Here is a 20,314-nt window from a genome sequence, read left to right on the forward strand (position 1 = left end):
GTGATGTTTTACACTTTTACAAACCTCTTTAAGGTCTAGCTTAATTGAAGACAGTTAGATTCTCATAGCTTCTGAATTCAGCCTATTCTGATATGTTGTTTTCATTGGCGTATGATCTGCATTCCCCAACCTTTTCGGCACCAGGGAGTTTTGCAGAAGACAAGTTTTCCACGAACTGAGGGGTGGGAAGTGATGGTTTCGGGATCATTCAAACACATTACATTTATTCCGTGCTCTGTTTCTGTTATTATTACATCAGTTCCCTCAAACCATCAAGCATTAGATCCCAGAGTTTGGGGACCCCTGAAGTATATGAAGAAAATCTGGCCTCACACAGAGTTGTAGTTGGAAGAGGGAAAAGTATTTTAATAGTCTTTTCAGACAATTGTGGATATTCTTTTTTGATACTAAACTAGAACTTGACAAGTGATAGTTTTCTAAAGATTAGTTTCAATGTGGAATCTGGTACCATATGAGTGTATTTTTTGTACTTTGTTACAAGATCCATTGATCTGTCTCACACTTTGAGTATATCCTTTTTCCATGCATAATTTTGTAATGTCATGCATTCATTGTTATTTGGAGGGTGTTGGTCCTCTGAATTACACAAATTTTCTAATGTTTTCAACTCTTTCAGAGTGCATTATATAATGTCAAAAAAATCACTCTGTTAATATCACCTCCAATCTCATTAGAAAAGTCTTTAGGCATTAAGGAGCATATTGATTGCATGGTAGCAATAAATGGTTTTCCAAAATTTTAGTTTTTAATCTTGAAAACTCAAATTTTGTCATTGGCAATTAATATTGTCAGATTTGTGCCTTGAAATAACAAGCTTGCTTCGTTTATTTTGGTGGAAAATCCTAACACCTAAATCTGAATAACCATAGTTCGTCTGCCAGTTATTTAAGTAATAATAGTGTTCCCTGGAAAAAGTGGCTGGTTCAGAACACAACTCATATAGTTACATAAGTGTTTTTCCCTCTGCACAATCATAATTCTCTGCTGTGCACTATGAGTGCTTTATGCATGCTTCCTAGTTGTCACATAGAATATTAAAAGGCTTGTACTCAAGTCAGGTTTAATTAAAACTAATAAAATTTGCCCATTCAACAGGAACATTCTTGAGGGAAATATGTGTTTTTACAGTGAATACATGGTATTGAAGACTTAAACACAATATAGTATCACTACTTTGGTTTGTGCTAAGGTTATCAGCAGTTTTCAGGCTTCCCAGGTGGCACTAGTGGTAAGGAACCCACCTGCCAGTGCTGGTAGAAGTAAGAGATGCAAGTTCAATCCCAGGGTCAAGAAGAACCCCTGGAGGAGAGCACAGCAAACCACTGCAGTATTCTTGCCTGAAGAATACCATGGACAGAGAAGCCTGGCAGGCTAAAACCCCATAGGGTCGCACCGAGTTGGACATGACTGAAGTGACTTAGCACACACTGAAGCGACTTAGCACACACATCAGCACACCATTGATTTACCATTCGTATAAACACAGTGAAAAAATCAAATACTATATGTTTATTTCAAAAACTATTTTGATTTTATGGAAACCCGAAAAGGTTACTGAAAATCGTGTGTCTCATGTACCCTTATGTTCATGGCAGTATTGTTTACAATAGTCAAGAAATGGAAGCAACCCAGATGTCCATCAACAGATGAATGGATAAAGAAGATGTGTGGTACATGTATATAGTGGAATGTTACTCAACCATAAAAAGAATGAGTTTGAGTCAATTCTAGTGAAGTGGATAAACCTAGTGCCTGTTAAACGGAGTGAACTAAGTCAGAAAGAGAAAAACAAAAATATTGTTATAATAACACATATATATGGAATCAAGAAAAATGATATTGATGAACCTATTTGCAGGGAATGAATGGAGATGCAGATGTAGAGAATAGACTTGTGAACACAGTGAAGGAGGGAGGGAGTGGAACAAATGGAGAAAGTAGCATCAACATATATACACTATCATGTGTAAAATGGATAACTGATGGGAAGTTGTTACATAACACAGGGAGCTAAGTCTGGTGTTCTGTGATGACCTAGAGGGCAGGGATGAGGGGAAAGAAGGGAGGCTCCAGAGGGAGGGAAAGTGAAAGTGAACTTGCTCACTCGTGCCTGACTCTTTGTGACCCCATGGACAGTGGCCTGCACCAAGCTGCTACGTCCATGGGATTTTCCAGGCGAGAGTACAGGAGTAGGTTGCCATTTCCTTCTCCAGGGAATCTTCCCGACCCAGGGATCAAACCCAGGTCTCCTGCATTGTAGACAGACGGTTTACCGTCTGAGCCACCAAGGAAGTCAGAGGGAGGGAATATGTGTATAATTATGGTTGATTCATGTTGTTGTACGACAGAAACCAACACAATATTGTAGAAATTAAAAAAACCGAAACTAAAGAGACCCTTGTGTCTATGCACCATACTTTGAGAACTAATTGGGATAGTTAATGTGTTCCTAAGAAAATGCTAAATACTTTCTGTAAGAAGAAAAGAAAAAACTTCGTAGATTTAAGAGTATTCACTAAATGATGACTTTATTGACTGTGCCAAAACCTGACTGTGTGGATCACAACAAACTGTGGAAAATTCTTCAAAAGATGGGAATGCCAGACCACCTGACCTCCCTCTTGAGAAATCTGTGTGCAGGTCAGGAAGCAACAGTTAGAACTGGACATGGAACAACAGACTGGTTCCAAATAGGAAAATGAGTGTGTCAAGGCTGTATATTGTCATCCTGCTTATTTAACTTATATGCAGAGTACATCATGCGATATGCTGGGCTGGATGAAGCACAAGCTGGAATTAAGATTGCCAGGAGAAATATCAATAACCTCTGATATACAGATGACACTACCCTTATGGCAGAAAGCAAAGAATTTAAGAGCCTCTTGATGAAAGTGAAAGAAGAGAGTAAAAACATTGGCTTAAAGCTCAACATTCAGAAAACTAAGGTCAGGGCATCTGGTCCCATCACTTCATGGCAAATAGATGGGGAAACAGTGGAAACAGTGACAGCTTTATTTTGGGGGACTCCAAGATCACTGCAGATGGTGATTGTAGCCATGAAATTAAAAGATGCTTACTCCTTGGAAGAAAAGTTATGACCAACCTAGAAAGCTTATTCAAAAACAGAGACATTCCTTTGCCAACAAAGGTCCATCTAGTCAAGGCTATGGTTTTTCCAGTAGTCATGGATGGATGTGAGGGTTGGACTATAAAGAAAGCTGAGCACCAAAGAATTGATGCTTTTGAACTGTGGTGTTGGAGAAGATTCTTGAGAGTCCCTTGGACTGCAAGGAGATCCAACCATTCCATCCAAAAGGAAATCAGTCCTAAATATTCATTGGAAGGACTGATGTTGAAGCTGAAACTCCAATACTTTGGCGACCTGATGCAAAGAGCTGACTCATTTGAAAAGACCTTGATGCTGGGAAAGATTGAAGGTGGGAGGAGAAGGAGATGACAGAGGATGAGATGGTTGGATGGCGTCACCGACAATGGACAGGAAGGCGTGGAGTGCTACAGTCTGTGGGGTCGCAAAGAGTTGGACATGACTGAGCAATTGAACCTGCCTCTTGAGAAATCTGTATGCAGGCCAGGAAGCAACAGTTAGAACTGGACATGGAACAACAGACTGGTTCCAAATAGGAAAAGGAGTACGTCAAGGCTGTATATTGTTATCCTGCTGATTTAATTTAAATCAGAGTACATCATGAGAAACGCTGGACGGGAAGAAACACAAGCTGGAATCAAGATTGCCGGGAGAAATATCAGTAACCTCAGATATGCAGATGACACCACCCTTATGGCAGAAAGCGAAGAGGAACTAAAAAGCCTCTTGATGAAAGTGAAAGAGGAGAGTGAAAAAGTTGGCTTAAATCTCAACATTCAGAAAACGAAGGTCATGGCATCTGGTCCCATCACTTCATGGGAAATAGATGGGGAAACCGTGGAAACAGTGTCAGACTTTATTTTTGGGGGCTCCAAAATCACTGCAGATGGTGACTGCAGCCATGAAATTAAAAGACGCCTACTCCTTGGAAGAAAAGTTATGACCAACCTAGATAGCATATTCAAAAGCAGAGACATTACTTTGCCAACACAGGCCCGTCTAGTCAAGGCTATGGTTTTTCCTGTGATCATGTATGGATGTGAGAGTTGGATTGTGAAGAAGGTTGAGTGCTGAAGAATTGATGCTTTTGAACTGTGGTGTTGGAGAAGACTCTTGAGAGTCCCTTGGACTGCAAGGAGATCCAACCAGTCCATTCTGAAGGAGATCAACCCTGGGATTTCTTTGGAAGGAATGATGCTAAAGCTGAAACTCCAGTACTTTGGCCACCTCGCGTAAAGAGTTGACTCATTGGAAAAGACTTTGATGCTGGGAGGGATTGGGGGCAGGAAGAGAAGGGGACGACAGAGAATGAGATGGCTGGATGGCATCACTGACTCGATGGACGCGAGTCTGAGTGAACTCCTGGAGATGGTGATGGACAGGGAGGCCTGGCGTGCTGCGATTCATGGGGTGGCAAAGAGTCGGACACGACTGAGTGACTGAACTGAACTGAACTGAGCAACTGAACTGAGCTGAACTAGATGATGGAGTATCTACATGTGGCAAATGTATCCACTCAGAGAGCCTGTTAGGAGAGGTAATATTATCCATTTTTATATAAAAAGAAACTGAAGTTTAGACATAAAATATTTATTTGAGTAAAGAGTCGCACAGTGACTAGCAAAAGTGATTTTGAACTCAGGACACTCTTATTCTTCAAGTCCTTGCTTTCAGGAGAGTTAGAAGACAGGCCACAAACTGAAAGAAAATATCTTCAAAAGATACATTTGATATAGGACTCTTATCCAAAATATACAAAGGATTCTTCAAACTCAACAAGAAAACAAACAACTCAAAAAAATGGGTCAAAGACCTTAGGAGACACCTCACCAAAAGAAGATACACAGGTGACAAATAGCCATAGGAAAAGATGCTACATTATATGTCGTCAGGAAGTACAAATTAAAAGAACAGTGAAATACCACAACACACTTATTAGAATGCCCAAAATCCAGAGCACTGATAGCACCAACTGCTGGTGAGAACATGGAGCGACAGGAACTCTCATTCATTGTTGATGGGAATGCAAAATGGTCCAGCCACTTTGGAAGACAGTTTGGCAGTTTCTTACCAAAATAAATATACTCTTACCATATGATCTAGCAGTTATGCTCTTTAGTACTTACTGAAGGGAGTGGAAAACTTATGTCCACACAGAAACCTAAACACAGATGTTTATAGAAGCTTTATTCCTAATTGCCATAACCTGGAAGCAATCAATATGTCCTTTAGTAGGTAGATGGATGAATCAACTATGATACATGGAGACAATGGGTTATTATTCTTCCCCCCACTAAAAAGAAATGAGCTCTCAAGCCATGAAAAGACATAGATGAACTTCAAATGTGTATTATTAATTTTAAAAGTCCATGGTACATTCAACCTTCCCCCGTTGTTAAATAGAATAAGTTCCTTTAACTATTCACCACAACTTTTAAGTGCCTGCGCTTTCCTTGGATTACTTATTAACACAGCAGATTTACTTGATTTGGGTCATTTTTCTTTAATTTAAAAACAAATTTGCTGTCTTTTAGTGTTACCAAGTTAATAGACAGCTCGCCACATGACAGGCCGATAAATTGAGTTGTTGAAGCAGGGAATAGTGACTTGATTCAGAAAACCAGGAGACAGAGAAGATGGTAGACTAGTGCCCCAAAGAATCATCATACCTGACTTAGAATTCAGGCTTCTTTTATACTAAAATGAGAGGGCATGTGACTGGTTGTTGCAAACCTCTTGGTGCCAGAATCCTTTGTTCTTGCAGCTATCCTCATAGGTAGGTCAGGTTACAATATTCCTGTAAACCTCCAACAAGACAAATGTTACTCTCTGTTCTGCCGCTTTTTGTCTCTATTTGAAGGAAAAATATTATACCTTTGAAGATCAGAACCTTGAGAATGTTCTTTCCTGTTTATTTCCATGCTATTGGCAACATTCTTAACTTTAGAAAAAGTGATAGCATACAGAGTTTAAAGTAAAAGAAACAAATCCAGTATGGAGTTGCATTTGTTCTAACCTATTAACAGTTTTGTCATCAGAATCAGCTTGAATTCTTGCCTGCTGTGGAAGGTGAAAGTGAAGTTGCTCAGTCCTGTCCGACTCTTTGCGACCCCGTGGACTGTAGCCTACCAGGCTCCTCCATTCATGGGATTCTCCAGGCAAGAGTACTGGAATGGGTTGCCATGTCCTTCTACAGGGGATCTTCCCAATCCAGGGATCAAATCTGGGTCTCCCGCATTGGAGGCAGATACTTTAACCTCTCAGCCACCAAGGAAGCCCTACTGTAGCTATCATGCTTTAAAAATGTGGTCTTATTTTTGAAATAAAAGTACTGTAGAATCCCTTAGTTTTGAAAAGAGGAGACTTTGTTGAACAGTTTAAATATATAAACTTTTTGTGTTAATGTAATAGAATATATACTTGTCAAATTAATTCATTAATTTAACATTAATTTGAATCATTGTTTTCATGCTCTCACTGGTCATTTTATCCCAAACTACAAGTCTTCATTCACAGAATAACAAAAGGAGTGTTTGTTGAGCATCTACTGTGGCTAGACAATGTTCTTAATACTTTATACATATTAGCTCAGCCTTATCCCATCCTTGTGAAAAAGTACTAGTCTAATACCATTTCTATTATGTATCGTTAGGACATCTTTGGGGTTTTTGTTTGTTATCATCTGTCTTATAGGTATATATCATCATCTTCCCAAGTGTTAAGTCGCTCAGCCATGTCTGACTCTTTGCAGCCCCAGGGACTATAGCCCACCAGGCTCCTCTGTCCTAAGAATTCTCCAGGCAAGAATACTGGAGTGGGTTGACATTCCCTTCTTCAGGGAATCTTCCCAACCCAGGTGAGTTCTTTTCTGTCTGAGCCACCAGGGAAGCCAAAACATTCTTCAAAATATCTTTAAGACTTATTTATAAGGACTTCCAACACTTGAAGTTGTGAGATCATACCTCTAAGAATAATCATGAAGTTGATATTAAGTATCCTTGTCTCCTTTATTAACCAGTTCTGACAGAGGTGCTCTGTAAGCATCTCAAGCATCATTGACAGGAGAGGGGAGGCCTTATTTCAGGCTAATCTTTCCCAAATAGTCTTTCCCAAATAGTCTGTTGTCGTTCAACTTAAAGTGTTTGAGGAAGCACCCTGCAATATGAGAACTTTTGTAAACCTTCAAATAAAAGGTAACCTTTTCAGTGAGAGAATTTTATATAGAACCTAATCATGTACGGCATTACGGACTCGATGGACGTGAGTCTGAGTGAACTCCGGGAGATGGTGATGGACAGGGAGGCCTGGCGTGCTGCGATTCATGGGGTCACAAAGAGTCGGATACGACTGAGCGACTGAACTGAACTGAATCGTGTACTTGTTGTTTTAGGGATGTAAGTGTCTTATGGAGTTTCTTTATTTTGTGTCTCTCCTCCAATTTGTTGTTTTTTAGGTGTTATAATAGTCATATCTGATTCCCATGTGCATTGGAGCCATTTATTTTCATCTCAGAGACATTTTTTTTTTCACTCAATTATTATTAACAATTTTCTTAATGATAAACTGAGGCAATAACTAGACAAACAGGCTTCATTCTTACCCTCCTAGAATCTACTACAATGGTAGACTTAGAAGTTTTTTGTCCTCTCCACTTTACATATAAGCTTTATTCATAATTGCCTTAACCTGGAAGCAACCAAGATGTCCTTCAATAGGTGAATGGATGAACCATGGCAAATCCAGGAATATCATTCAACACTGAAAGTAAATGAACTTTTAAGACATGGCAAGACATAGATGAACTTTAAATGCATACAATCAACCTTCCTATCTGTGGATTTCGACCTGCAGTTGTTTGAATCCACAGATGCTGAACCTGCAGATAAAAGAGGACTGACTATACAATGCCATTTTGTATAAATAACTTGAGCAACTTCTGTACTTTGCTTTCCATTTTATTGTATGCCTAAAATTACTCTTAAAAAAAAAGTCTTAATACATATATAACAAAATCCTATGCCCATTCAGCCCTTTCAACAAAACCCATTCAACAACATACCCATTTTAGCATAAAAATATGCAATGAGTGATACCAGTGATATTTTAGTCATAAAAATTCTACTTTTTTGTCAGTCTTCCCAATCCTTCAGTGTCCAGAAGATTACATACCCAGATTTGTAGCAATTGTGTAGAATTAAATAATAAAATGAAGCTTTCTTGACTTTATTCTGTGCTGAATTTTTGAACCCATTTTCAATCTCTTCATCTACCATGATGGAAAGTCGAGAATTAAGTCTAACGTAACCAGAAAAAACTGAATAAAGACTTGAAACAGATTTTGAAATGAGTCACAATCCTTCATTGTATTAGAATAAAGCAATCTTGTGATTGAAAGATTACCTTTATGTAGAGGTTATTATGATGTATGTATATCTAAATGTAAAATTTTAAACTATAAAGTCAAAAAAACCTGCAGCCGTAATCTTTTTCTTTTTCCAGTTTCTTGCAAAATAAATACTCCAGTGATAATATTGATATCACATTTGATTTCACAAATATTATCTTTCACATATATTATCTTTCATTTCACATACATTATCTTTCTGTATCTTCATACCAACTCTGTGAGAGAGAGAGAGAACAGATTGTATTACCCTATTTTATAAATCAAGGACAGATTGTATTACATCATTTTCTAAGTAAGAACCCTGAAGTACAAAAATTCTAAATGATTTTGCCCATTATCATTGGGCGACTTGAGTGCTTTAGCCAGGCTGGAACCTCAGCCTTCTAACTTCACATCTGTTATAAGTTTTTGTCATGAATCATAGCAAAACTTTGGTGCTAACTTCTTGAAATGACTGTCTGAGTAACATGTCCCTCCAAAGGGTCCCCAGCTCTACTGAGACTGCAGTAATTATCCTTTTTCTGTGTGTTCCTATGTAAATCTCCCCAACTGGCATATATGTTCCTTTAAAATAGATATCATGCCTTATGTTTAATCAGCACTGGGCACCTAGTAACTTAAAAATTCCTGACCCTTTAATTTCCTCAGTGCAGAATGAGGCCTACCTGGTCACCTGTAGACTGAGGAGAAAGTACTGACTACTGTCCTCTTATCTTCAGGAATTATTAGTAGCTATGGGGAAAGTTGGTGGCTCAGTGGTAAAGAATCTGCCTGCCAATGCAAGAGACTCAGATTTGAACCTGTGTCAGGAAGATCCCCTGGAGAAGGAAATGGCAACCCACTCCAGTATTCTTGCCTGGAATATCCTATGGACAGAGGAACCTGGTGAGCTACAATCCATGGGTTTGTAAAAGAGTCAGTCAAGACTTAGCGACTAAACAACAACGATGGAGACGGTTAATGTTGATAACTGTGGAGACAAGCCCATTAAAGAGCCAGTGCATTTGTAGTGCCAGGTACTTTTAGTGAGTGCCTTCCTCCAGTTCCTCCTAAAATATACCCTTTTTTTGATTTACGATTGGACTGTATGCAGCAATAGTCACAGTGGAAGTTAATCACTATTTTTCTTCCCTCAATCCTAAAAATAATGACTGTTGGAGTGATAAAAAGCTCTTTGGCTATTTCATTATAGTTTCAAAGCCATCTTTTATTTATCTTATCCTATTTAACCCTTTCAAGAGTCCATTGAGGTAGTTAGGGCAGGGATTACTCACCTCAATTAATAAAGGAGGAAACTCTAGCTTAGAATAGAGAAATGACTATTCCAAGATCAGGAGGCTAGGCAGTACTTAAATTGAGATTTTTCTGGCTCCTCCAGGTCTCTTTCCATTACACTACACTGCTTCTGATTGTCAGTGACATTTATCATCATTACTATTTCATTACCAGAGGATTTCAGAGTGGGGGAGGAGAACTTTTTTCAAATGAAAAAAATAAAAGCAGTGTGGCTTGAAATTTAGCTTATGCTTCTTATCCAACTTAGCTTTGCTTTTATTTGTACTGAAATGAAATAAATTGAGCTAATTGTGATAATTATGTTGGTGGATAGAAATGACAGAATCAATGAAGTTTTATTTGTTTGTTTGTTGTGTTAATCAGGTCTTCTAGCATTTGTGAAGTACACTGCCAAAATATCTAGATGCAAAAGCAAACAAACAAAAACCACTAATGAGGCTAAAAGAAAGATAACAATAATCAAAGACACGATTTTTGTATAATCCATATGACAGCATACACTGCACATGATTGAAACTATGTAGATATTTAGGTGACATTTATGTTTTCCATTCCAGTATTTGTCTTCAGATAATTAGCCTAATTATAACACATTAGAAGTGTAGTTAGAACTAACCCAGTATTAAGTCTGGTACCTAAGAATTTGCCGATATTTGGGTTTCCTCATATGTCAGTTTAACTCACAGCTCCCCAAAAGTTACAGTGGATGTTTCCAGTGTGCTAATGGATACCCTATTTTATTTCTAATAATAATATAGAGAAACTTTATATCATCATTACATTAAATATGTGTTATTTTACTACCACCAAGGAAAAAATACATCTTTAGGCTATTCAGTGTTGTTTGAGTTCCTTTTTATAGACAAAAGTTACGTGTACTCTTTCTCATTCTATTGTTTTCCTCTGTTTCTTTGCATTGATCACTGAGGAAGGCTTTCTTATCTCTCCTTGCTATTCTTTGGAACTCTGCATTCAAATGGGTGTATCTTTCCTTTTCTCCTTTGCCTTTTGCTTCTCTTCTTTTTTCATAGCTATTTGTAAGGCCTCCTCAGACAGCCATTTTGCCTTTTTGCATTTCTTTTTGTTTGGGATGATCTTGATCACTACTTCCTGTACAATGTGATGAACCTCTGTCCATAGTTCTTCAGGCATTCTGTCTATCAGATCTAATCCCTCGAATCTATTTGTTACTTCCACTGTATAATCATAAGGGATTTGATTTAGGTCATACCTGAATGGTCTAGTGGTTTTCCCTACTTCCTTCAATTAAAGTCTGAATTTGGCAATAAGGAGTTTATGATCTGAGCCACAATCATCTCCCAGTCTTGTTTTTGCTGACTGTATAGAGCTTTTCCATCTTTGGCTGCAAAAAATGTAATCAATCTGATTTCAGTACTGACTATCCGGTGATGTCCATGTGTAGAGTCTTCTCTTGTGTTGTTGGAAGAGGGTGCTTGCTATGATCAACACGTTCTATTGGCAAAACTCTGTTAGCCTTTGCCCTGCTTTGTTTTGTACTCCAAGGCCAAATTTGCCTGTTACTCCAGGTATTTCTTGACTTCCTACTTTTGCATTTCAGTCCCATACAATGAAAAGGACATCTTTTTTGGGTGTTAGTTTTAGGTCTTGTAGGTCTTCATAGAACCATTCTCTTTAAGAAAATTAGAGATACCAAGGGAGCTTTTCATGCAAAGATGGGCACAATAAGGACAGAAATGGTATGGATATAACAGAAGCAGAAAATATTAAGAAGAGGTGGCAAGAATACAAAGAACTGTACAAAAAAGATCTTCATGACCCAGATAATCACGATGGTGTGATCACTCACCTAGAGCCATACATCCTGGAATGCGAAGTCAAGTGGGCCTTTGGAAGCATCACTACGAACAAAGCTAGTGGAGGTGATGGAATTCCAGTTGAGCTATTTCAAATTCTAAAAGAATGCTGTGAAAGTGCTGCACTCAGTATGCCAGCAAATTTGGAAAACTCACCAGTGGCCACAGGACTAGAAAAGGTCAGTTTTCATTCCAATCCCAAAGGAAGGCAATTCCAAAGAATGCTCAAACTACCACACAATTGCACTCATCTCACATGCTAGCATAGTAATGGTCAAAATTCTTCAAGTGAGTCTTCAACAGTACGTGAACCATGAACTTCCAGATGTTCAAGCTGGATTTAGAAAAGGCAGAGGAACCAAGATCAAGTTTCCAACATCCACTGGATCATCGAAAAAGCAAGAGAGTTCCAGAAAAACATCTACTTCTGCTTTATTGACTGTGCCAAAGCCTTTGTGTGGATCACAAGCAACTGTGGAAAATTCTTAAGGAAATGGGCATACCAGACCACCTTACATGTCTCCTGAGAAGTCTGTATGCAGGTCAAGAAGCAACAGTCAGAACTAGACATGTAACAACAGACTGGTTCCAAATTGGGAAAGGAGTATGTCAAGGCTGTATATTGTCACCCTGCTTATTTAACTTCTGTGCAGAATACATCATGAGAAATGCTGGGCTGGATGAAGCACAAACTGGAATCAAGATTGCCGGGAGAAATATCAAGAATCTCAGATATGTAGAGGACACCACCCTTATGGCAGAAACTGAAGAAGAACTTAAGAGCCTCTTGATGAAAGAGGAGAGTGAAAAAGTTGGCTTAAAACTCAGCATTCAGAAAGCTAAGATCATGGCATCTGGTCCCATTTCTTCATGGCAGATAGAGGGGAAACTGTGGAAACAGTGACAGACTATTTTGGGGGGCTTCAAGATCGCTGCAGATGGTGATTGCAGCCATGAAATTAAAAGATGCTTACTCCTTGGAAGAAAAGTTATGACCAACCTAGACAGGTTATTAAAAAGCAGAGATATTAATTTGCTGACAAAGGTCCATCTAGTCAAAGCTATGGGTTTTTTAGCAGTCATGTGTAGGTGTGAGAGTTGGACTATAAAGAAAGCTGAGTGCCGAAGAATTGATGCTTTTGAACTGTGATGTTGGAGAAGACTCTTGAGAGTCCTTTGGACAGCAAGAAAATCCAACCAGTCCATCCAAAAGGAAATCAGTCCTGAATATTCATTGGAAGGACTGATGCCAAAGCTGAAACTCCAATACTTTGGCCACCTGATGTGAAGAACTGACTCATTGGAAAAGACCTTGATGCTGGGAGAGATTGAAGGTGGGCAGAGAAGGGGACAACAAAGGATGAGATGGTTGGATGGCATCACTGACTCAATGGACTTGAGTTTAAGTAAACTCCGGGAGTTGGTGACGGCAGGGAGGCTTGGTGTGCTGCAGTTCATGAGGTTGCAAAGTGTCGGACACAACTGAGCAACAGAACTGAACTTGAACATGAACTGAACATGTTCTCATTTCCCTAAATTAATTTAAATCTCAAAATAGTTATTTAATATCTGACTCACTATAAAATTCAATAGAAATTAATATATGTTAATTTCATTGGTTTGGCTAAACTTGGTTAGTGTTTTAGATCATAATGGTAATAAAACTAAATGTCTGTGCCAGGTACTGTGCTAGGTACTTTATAAGTATTATAGACTCATCAGCTATAATGATCTGAGCTTCTGGATTAATATTCATTTGATCATGAATGACATTGTTACATTGTATAGAAAAGTTTTTTAATGCCTTCAGCAAACAGTCTTCTAGATACACTTTCAAACAAGATTATAGAGTATTGCCTTGGGAATTGAGAAATGGAGGTGTTATTCTGCTCAGAAAAGTAGCAGACATCTAGGGTGGGGAGGTGTATATGATTAGCTTTATTTTAGGCTTGGTGCAGTTTCCTGAAGCCCCAGCCTATTGTCTGATAAAAACTAGTCTTGACCAATGTAACATTCATATGTGGAAAAATTTCAGATTTTTAAAGCCTCCCTTTGAATGTAATGCCTAGACTACTAGAGTGAACTTTAATTTTGCTTCAGAAATAATAGAAAATGTCTAAATATAATTTTTTTTGCAAAATATAACCTCATTTTGTTTACAAATGATGGATTCTACGTTTTACAGATGTGTCTTGCTGAATCAGGGCTCTCTTATCCCTGCCATCGACTTACAGTGGGAAGAAGATCTTCACCTGCACAGACCCGGGAGCAATCTGAAGAGGTAAGCATGTTTGTTAGCTTTTCATCAAACATAATGTCTGTCCTCCACTCACCTGCCCACTTCCTATTCTTTTTTATCTGCCACAGCAAAGAATAGGTAGAGTTAATGTAGCATGAATGACTTTTCAGTAAATTCTTAAAGGCAGAAACTTCCCAAGCAAGATTATTGCTAATGTGCTGCTGCTTGTTCTGTAAATTTCATGTTTGAAACAGACAGAATTGGGGTGGATCAACTGAAATGATTTTTACTTAGAATTGTTAGGTTAACAAAGGAAGTTTTTAGTTGCTGACTGTATAGTAGACTACATTTATTAGAATTCACCCTGAAGGTCCTTTAACTCATTGAGCTGGATCAGGTTCTATGTGCCAAACATTGTCCTCAATACTAGGGAACAAAGATGAATAACAGTGTACCTATACCAAGGTGCTCAGAGTCAAAGGTGATATATTAGTAAACCAATAATAATGGCAAATGTAATAAATGCAGTGACAGCAGTGCATTACAGGGTGCTGTAGAAACAAAGAGGAGCAAGGAGATTGAACATGTTTATATATGTGGTATGCCTGTATGTGTCTTTGCAGGTCTGAACTATATTAAAAGGCAGAATCTTTTCCTTGGGTACAATAGCAGTGTGTCCAACCATGACTTGGGTATAAGGGAATGAGAAAGACAGCCTGGACATTGTAATTTATCAGTTTTAGAAGTATTTATTGGGACTTACTGGTGGTCCAATGGTTAAGACTCTGTGCTTCCAGTGCAGCGGGGGCAGGTTTGATCTTTAGTTACAGCATGGGAACTCTTAGTTTTGGCATGTGGTATCTAATTCCCAGACCAGGAATCATACCCCAGGCTCCCTGCATTGGAAGCACGGAGTCTTAGCCACTGGACCACCGGGGAAGTCCTTCAAAAGTTTAAATTAGTCCCGTAAAACCTTTTCCATTTACATTCTATACAAAATACAGTTGCAATTTTTTATTTAAACTTAAATATTTTGGACATTTGTTATGGAAGCTGCCACAAAACCTCTTCCACTATTCTCTGAATATGTAATTGTATTATTTAAATATGTAAAAGAGGAAAGGGACTGAATAACTGAAGTTGTAATCTGTGATCATCCTGTGAAAATGACAATTTTCTACTCAATTTTTGGAAATCCATAAGGAAGGGAGATTTTCCCCCCACTGCAAATACTACTATGCTATTTCTTTAGGTTTCTAAAAATGTTAATTTCTTTTAAAGAGCCCACACCATTTTTTCCAACACTATCTTGCTAATTGCTCATGAAAGGAAAAATAATATTGAGTTTCACTGCTTGAAGAAACTGCCAAAAACAATTTATTGAAATATTTTCTTCTACTGCTTGAGTATATTTTTAATGGCTAAAGTAAGTTATGCTTCAACCCTTTAATAAATAAATCTGCTAATATTAAAAGGACGCCAACTAGCTCCACCCAGAATTCTTGATGATTTTATGATCTAAAAGGTGACAATTACCTGTTCATTTTATTTCCTTTTTCACCCTCACCATTATATGTGTTATTTGGGCATTCCATTCAGTGGAGTGTGTGGCTCAGCTGGTAAAGAATCTTCCCACTGTGCAGGAGACCTGGGTTTGATCCCTTGTTTGGAAAGATCCCCTGGGGAAGGGAACGACAACCCACTCTAGTATTCTGGCCTGGAGAATTCCACTGACTGTATAGTCCATTGGGTCACAAAAAGTCAGACATGACTGCAGGACTTCCACTTTCACTTTTTACTTTCAGTGGAAGGAAAAGTGGCTAAAGTAAGTTATGCTTACTTTATGCTTATTTATGGAAAAAATTTTCCCATAAATTGAGGAAAAGCATATTAGAGGGTGGCATATACTTTAGATTAATGAAGGAAGAAAGTAGAGTGGGGTTAGGGAGCTTTGTAAAACTAAGAGGGCCACAGTCTTGGGGATATCTTTAAATCTGATTTTCTGGGATGAGTCCATTATTTTTCCTTCCCTGGCTAAGTAAACATACCACTTCCTCCAGGCGGCTGGTGAGAAATGGGAAAGGAGCCGTGACTTGGTTTTTATGTTGTCATAAAATTATGAAACTGGAAGCAGTTTTTTATTTGATTTACACTTGCCCATCCATTTATGCCTCATTTATTTAAACATTTTTCAATGTCTTCTACATGCCAAACATTAGGATCCCAGTCTTTGTGCTGAAAGAGCTCACACAAAATAATATCTGCATTTTATCTCTAATGGCAGGGTTCTGTCCTCATGAGGCATCTGGTTCCATTGTTGAGCATCTCTGTTGGTATCTACTACTGCTGCTGTTGCTAACTCACTTTAGTCATGTCCGACTCTGTGCAACCCCATAGATGTCAGCCCACTAGGCTCCCCCGTCCCTGGGATCCTCCAGGCAAGAACACTGGAATGGGTTGGCATTTCCTTCTCCAATGCGTGAAAGTGAAAAGTGAAAGTGAAGTCGCTCAGTCCTGTCCGACTCTTAGTGACCCCATGGACTGCAACCTACCAGGCTCCTCTGTCTATGGGATTTTCCAGACAAGAGTACTGGAGTGGGTTGCCATTGTCTTCTCCGCTGTTGTTACCTACCCTATATTAAATCAGAAGCTATGACTGTAGAACTGTGTAGAACCCAGTGGTTCTACTTCTTTCCTCGTGTTTTAACCCTTCTCTTACATGACTTTGTGTGTTTCAAGATAATTACAACTTTGCTATTGATTGTCTTCAGCCTTGAGTTAGGAAGAAGATACTTGAGACCAGTAGTTAAATTCAGGTTTTGAATTTTATGCATTGTACTTATGTGTTCTTTAACTGGGGGAATTTTTTTTCTTACATTGTCCTTCTAGCCCTGCAAATACATTTTCCTTATAGTTAATATTTTCTCATTTCTTCCCATCTTCCCTTTGTTCCTGAGCTCCCTTTCAATGCTTCAATGCTTATGTGCATGCTAAGCCGCTTCAGTAGTGTGTAACTCTTTGCGACCCTATGGACTGTAGCCCACAAGGCTTCTCTGTCCATGGGATTCTCCTGGCAAAATTACTGGAGTGGGTTGTCATGTCCTCCTCCAGGGGATCTTCCCTACCCAGAGATTGAACCCACATCTCCTATGTCTCCTGCATTGGCAAACAGGTTCTTTACCACTAGTGCCACCTGGGAAGTCCCTCCCTTTCAATGACCTTTCCATATTTCTAGGTACCTTAGCTAGGTACCTATCTCTCCTCATCCCAGCTGCTTGGTTGGGACATTACAGGGACCCCCACTGGACCCAGGTTTTTTGAGAGTTGTCCAATCCTCAGTTGATAGTGTAAGAGTAGGAGGGATACTCCAAGAATAACAACAACAAAAATAAAATCCCAAGTTTAAAATATAGTTATGTTAAAACTATTGATTTGTAATTTCAGTTAAGCAGACATCTATTGAATACTTACTGTGCTAATCAAATGAATATAAACTGAAAATTTCATATTATGTAATTAATGAGAAAGATGAGATAAGCATAAGATACTAGAGAAACACACTTACAGGGAAAGGGGTGCTATAACTTTCAAGAATGTTGGTAGGCAAAAGCCTTGTCTGCCTTATCTGCCTCTGTAGCTCTGACACCTGGTAAAGCTCCTGGTATATACCAGCCACAGAGTAAATACTTTGTGAATGAATATTTTAAAAAGAAAGAAGGAGAGGGAGAACTAGAGCAATTTATATCCAAATCAAATGAAAATGAAAAGAATGAGTCACAGCCAAAGAAGAAACATGGATGTAGTATTCCATTTGGAGGAAATAGCATGATTTGATGTAGTGAATGGGGAGACCTACGTGCAGTTTGGTGTTCATGCAAAATAAAATGGGAGACAAAGAAAGATAAGAAATGAGACAGTGGTGAATAGGTTTTTATATCTCAGGTTAGAAACTTGAACTCTGGGGAGCCAGAAGACTTTTAAGTGGAGGGTGATTTTTTTTTTTCTGTCTCCCAAATGGACATTTTAGAGAAAAACATTTTGACTGCTGTGCAGAGACTAGATGTAAGGGAAGCAAGACTAGAGACAGAGAAATCAGATATGAATCTGTTGTACTAGTATAGGCAGAAGATAATGAGATCCTAAACTAGAACATCACTAGTCGAAAAAGAGAAGGAAATGGATTTAGAATATATTTTGGAGGGAAAATCAGTAGGACTGGTGACAGACAGGATCTGTGGGAGAAGAAAGAGGCGGAGGATAAGAATACCTAGGTTTTGGCTTAATTGGCAGAAAAGATTTATTCAGTAGTTATTCAGTGAATTCTGATTACATCCTTTCTCTACCCCTGACACTGGCATAAGTGTTAGGAATATGGCTATGAACAAAAGTAGTCTTTCCATGAAGGAGCTTGTTCCTAACTAAATGGAATTAAATGCACATAATTGCCCAAAATTTGTGTTTCTTTTTTTTTAATGTATATATTTTATTGAAGAATAGTTGACTTACAGCGTTTCAGGTGCTCATCAAGGTGATTCAGTTAATATAAATACACATATATTATTATTGAAAATTTGTAGTTCCCTATGCTATACAATAAACCTTTGTTTCTTGTTGCATATCTATTTTTTAATAAGAAATATAGCATTCTATTCATACTAAGTCAAACAAGTACAACCAAAATGTGATAATTTTTTTGGTTAGGCAGAAATTCATAAGCTTTCTAAAATATATGTATTATACATATTTATATATATATATATGTGTGTATGTGTGTACAAAAGCTTTTCTAATACATTTGATAAAGGCTTGAAGAAAAACATCAAAAAAAAAGATGGAGAAATCGGAGAACATAAACTAAATGAAAGGAAACACTGAATATGAAATAGAAAAAGTGAAACAAACTAGATAAAAGTAAAAGATCATCATATAATCTAGTTGTTTTTTATGACTGCTCATTAGAAACATAAATATGGAGCTCTGGAGAAAAAGCAATACCTGAGCATTTGTATTTTTCAAAAAATTTCAAGATAATTCTGATATGCATCTGGATTTTAAAAAGTGATTACAGGTTTTTCTATTAGATCCTAGTTTATCCTAGTTTTGGTGATACAGAGTTCTATTATTTTTCTGTTAACTAATCATGATACAGTGGTATTAAATGAGTAATAGTTACAGAATCACAGTAGTAGAACATGTTTATCAGTTTTCACAATCTATAGCCAGACAAAAAATAAAAGTCAATTACAATTGCAAGCAATAATTAGAACAAAATTAGCTTAACAGTATAAAATAATTACATAGTTTGGGCAGATCAAGCAGAGTGATGTGGTAAGTGGAAGTGCATACATCCATATGTTTTCTTTCACACAGTCATTTAATCCATTTACATTTAAGGTAATTATTGAGATGAATGGTCCTATTACCATTTTCTTAATTGTTTCGGGTTTATTTGCTGTAGGTCTTTTCCTTCTCTTGTGTTTCCTGCATAAAGAAGTTCCTTTAGCATTTGTTGTAAAGCTGGTTTGGTGGTGCTGAATTCTCTTAACTTCTGCTTGTCTGGAAAGCTTTTGATTTCTCCATCAAATCTGAAGGAGAATCTTGCTGGGTAGAATATTCTTGATTGTAGGTTCTTCCCTTTCATCATTTTAAATATATCTTGCCATTTCCTTCTGGCTTATAGAGTTTCTATTGAGAAATCAGCTGATGTTTCTATTGAGAAATCACGTCTATTGAGAACTCCTGATGGGAGTTCCCTTGTATGTTATTTGTCATTTTTCCCTTGTTGCTTTTAATATTTTATCTCTGTCTTTAATTCTTATCAAATTGATTACTATGCGTCTCAGTCTGTTTCTCCTTGGGTTTATCCTTCCTGGGACTCTCTGCTTCCTGGACTTGGTTGACTATTTCCTTTCCCATGTTTGGGAAGTTTTCAGGTATTATCTCTTCAAGTTTTTTCTCAGGTCCTTTCTCTCTTTGTTCTCCTGCTGGGAGCCCTATAATGCAATAGTTGGTGCATTTAATGCTGTCCCAGAGGTCTCTTAAGCTGTCTTCATTTTTTTTTTTTTCATTCTTTTTTCTGTATTCTGTTCTGTGGCGATGATTTCCACCATTCTGTCCTCCAGGCCATTTATCTGTTCTGCCTCAGTTATTCTGCTGTTGATTCCTTCAAGTGTATTATTCATCTCTGTTTGTTCTTTAGTTCTTATAAGTCTTTGTTAAACATTTCTTGACTCTTCTCAATCTTTGCCTCCATCCTTTTCCCGAGATCCCAGATCATCTCCCCTATCATTATTCTGAATCTTTATTCTGAGTTCTGTCTCCACTTCATTTAGTTGTTTTTCTGGAATTTTATTTTGTCCCTTCATCTGGGACTTAACTTTCTACTTTGTCATCATAATTAACTTTCTGTG

The 20,314-nt window shown here is 37.9% G+C and overlaps 1 protein-coding gene across 2 annotated transcripts in view; it reads left to right on the forward strand.

Moving 5' to 3' along the window:
- Nucleotides 1–20,314, forward strand: part of FAF1 (Fas associated factor 1) — a 485,365-nt gene that overhangs the window by 293,590 nt on the left and 171,461 nt on the right. For both annotated transcript variants that reach the window (XM_068964657.1, XM_068964658.1), the window contains one exon: nucleotides 13,851–13,946. In XM_068964657.1, coding sequence (XP_068820758.1) covers nucleotides 13,851–13,946 — 96 coding nt within the window. The remainder of the gene's footprint in view (nucleotides 1–13,850; nucleotides 13,947–20,314) is intronic.

This window comes from Capricornis sumatraensis, chromosome 2, assembly GCF_032405125.1.
Source record: "Capricornis sumatraensis isolate serow.1 chromosome 2, serow.2, whole genome shotgun sequence".
NCBI classification, from domain to species: Eukaryota; Metazoa; Chordata; class Mammalia; order Artiodactyla; family Bovidae; genus Capricornis; species Capricornis sumatraensis.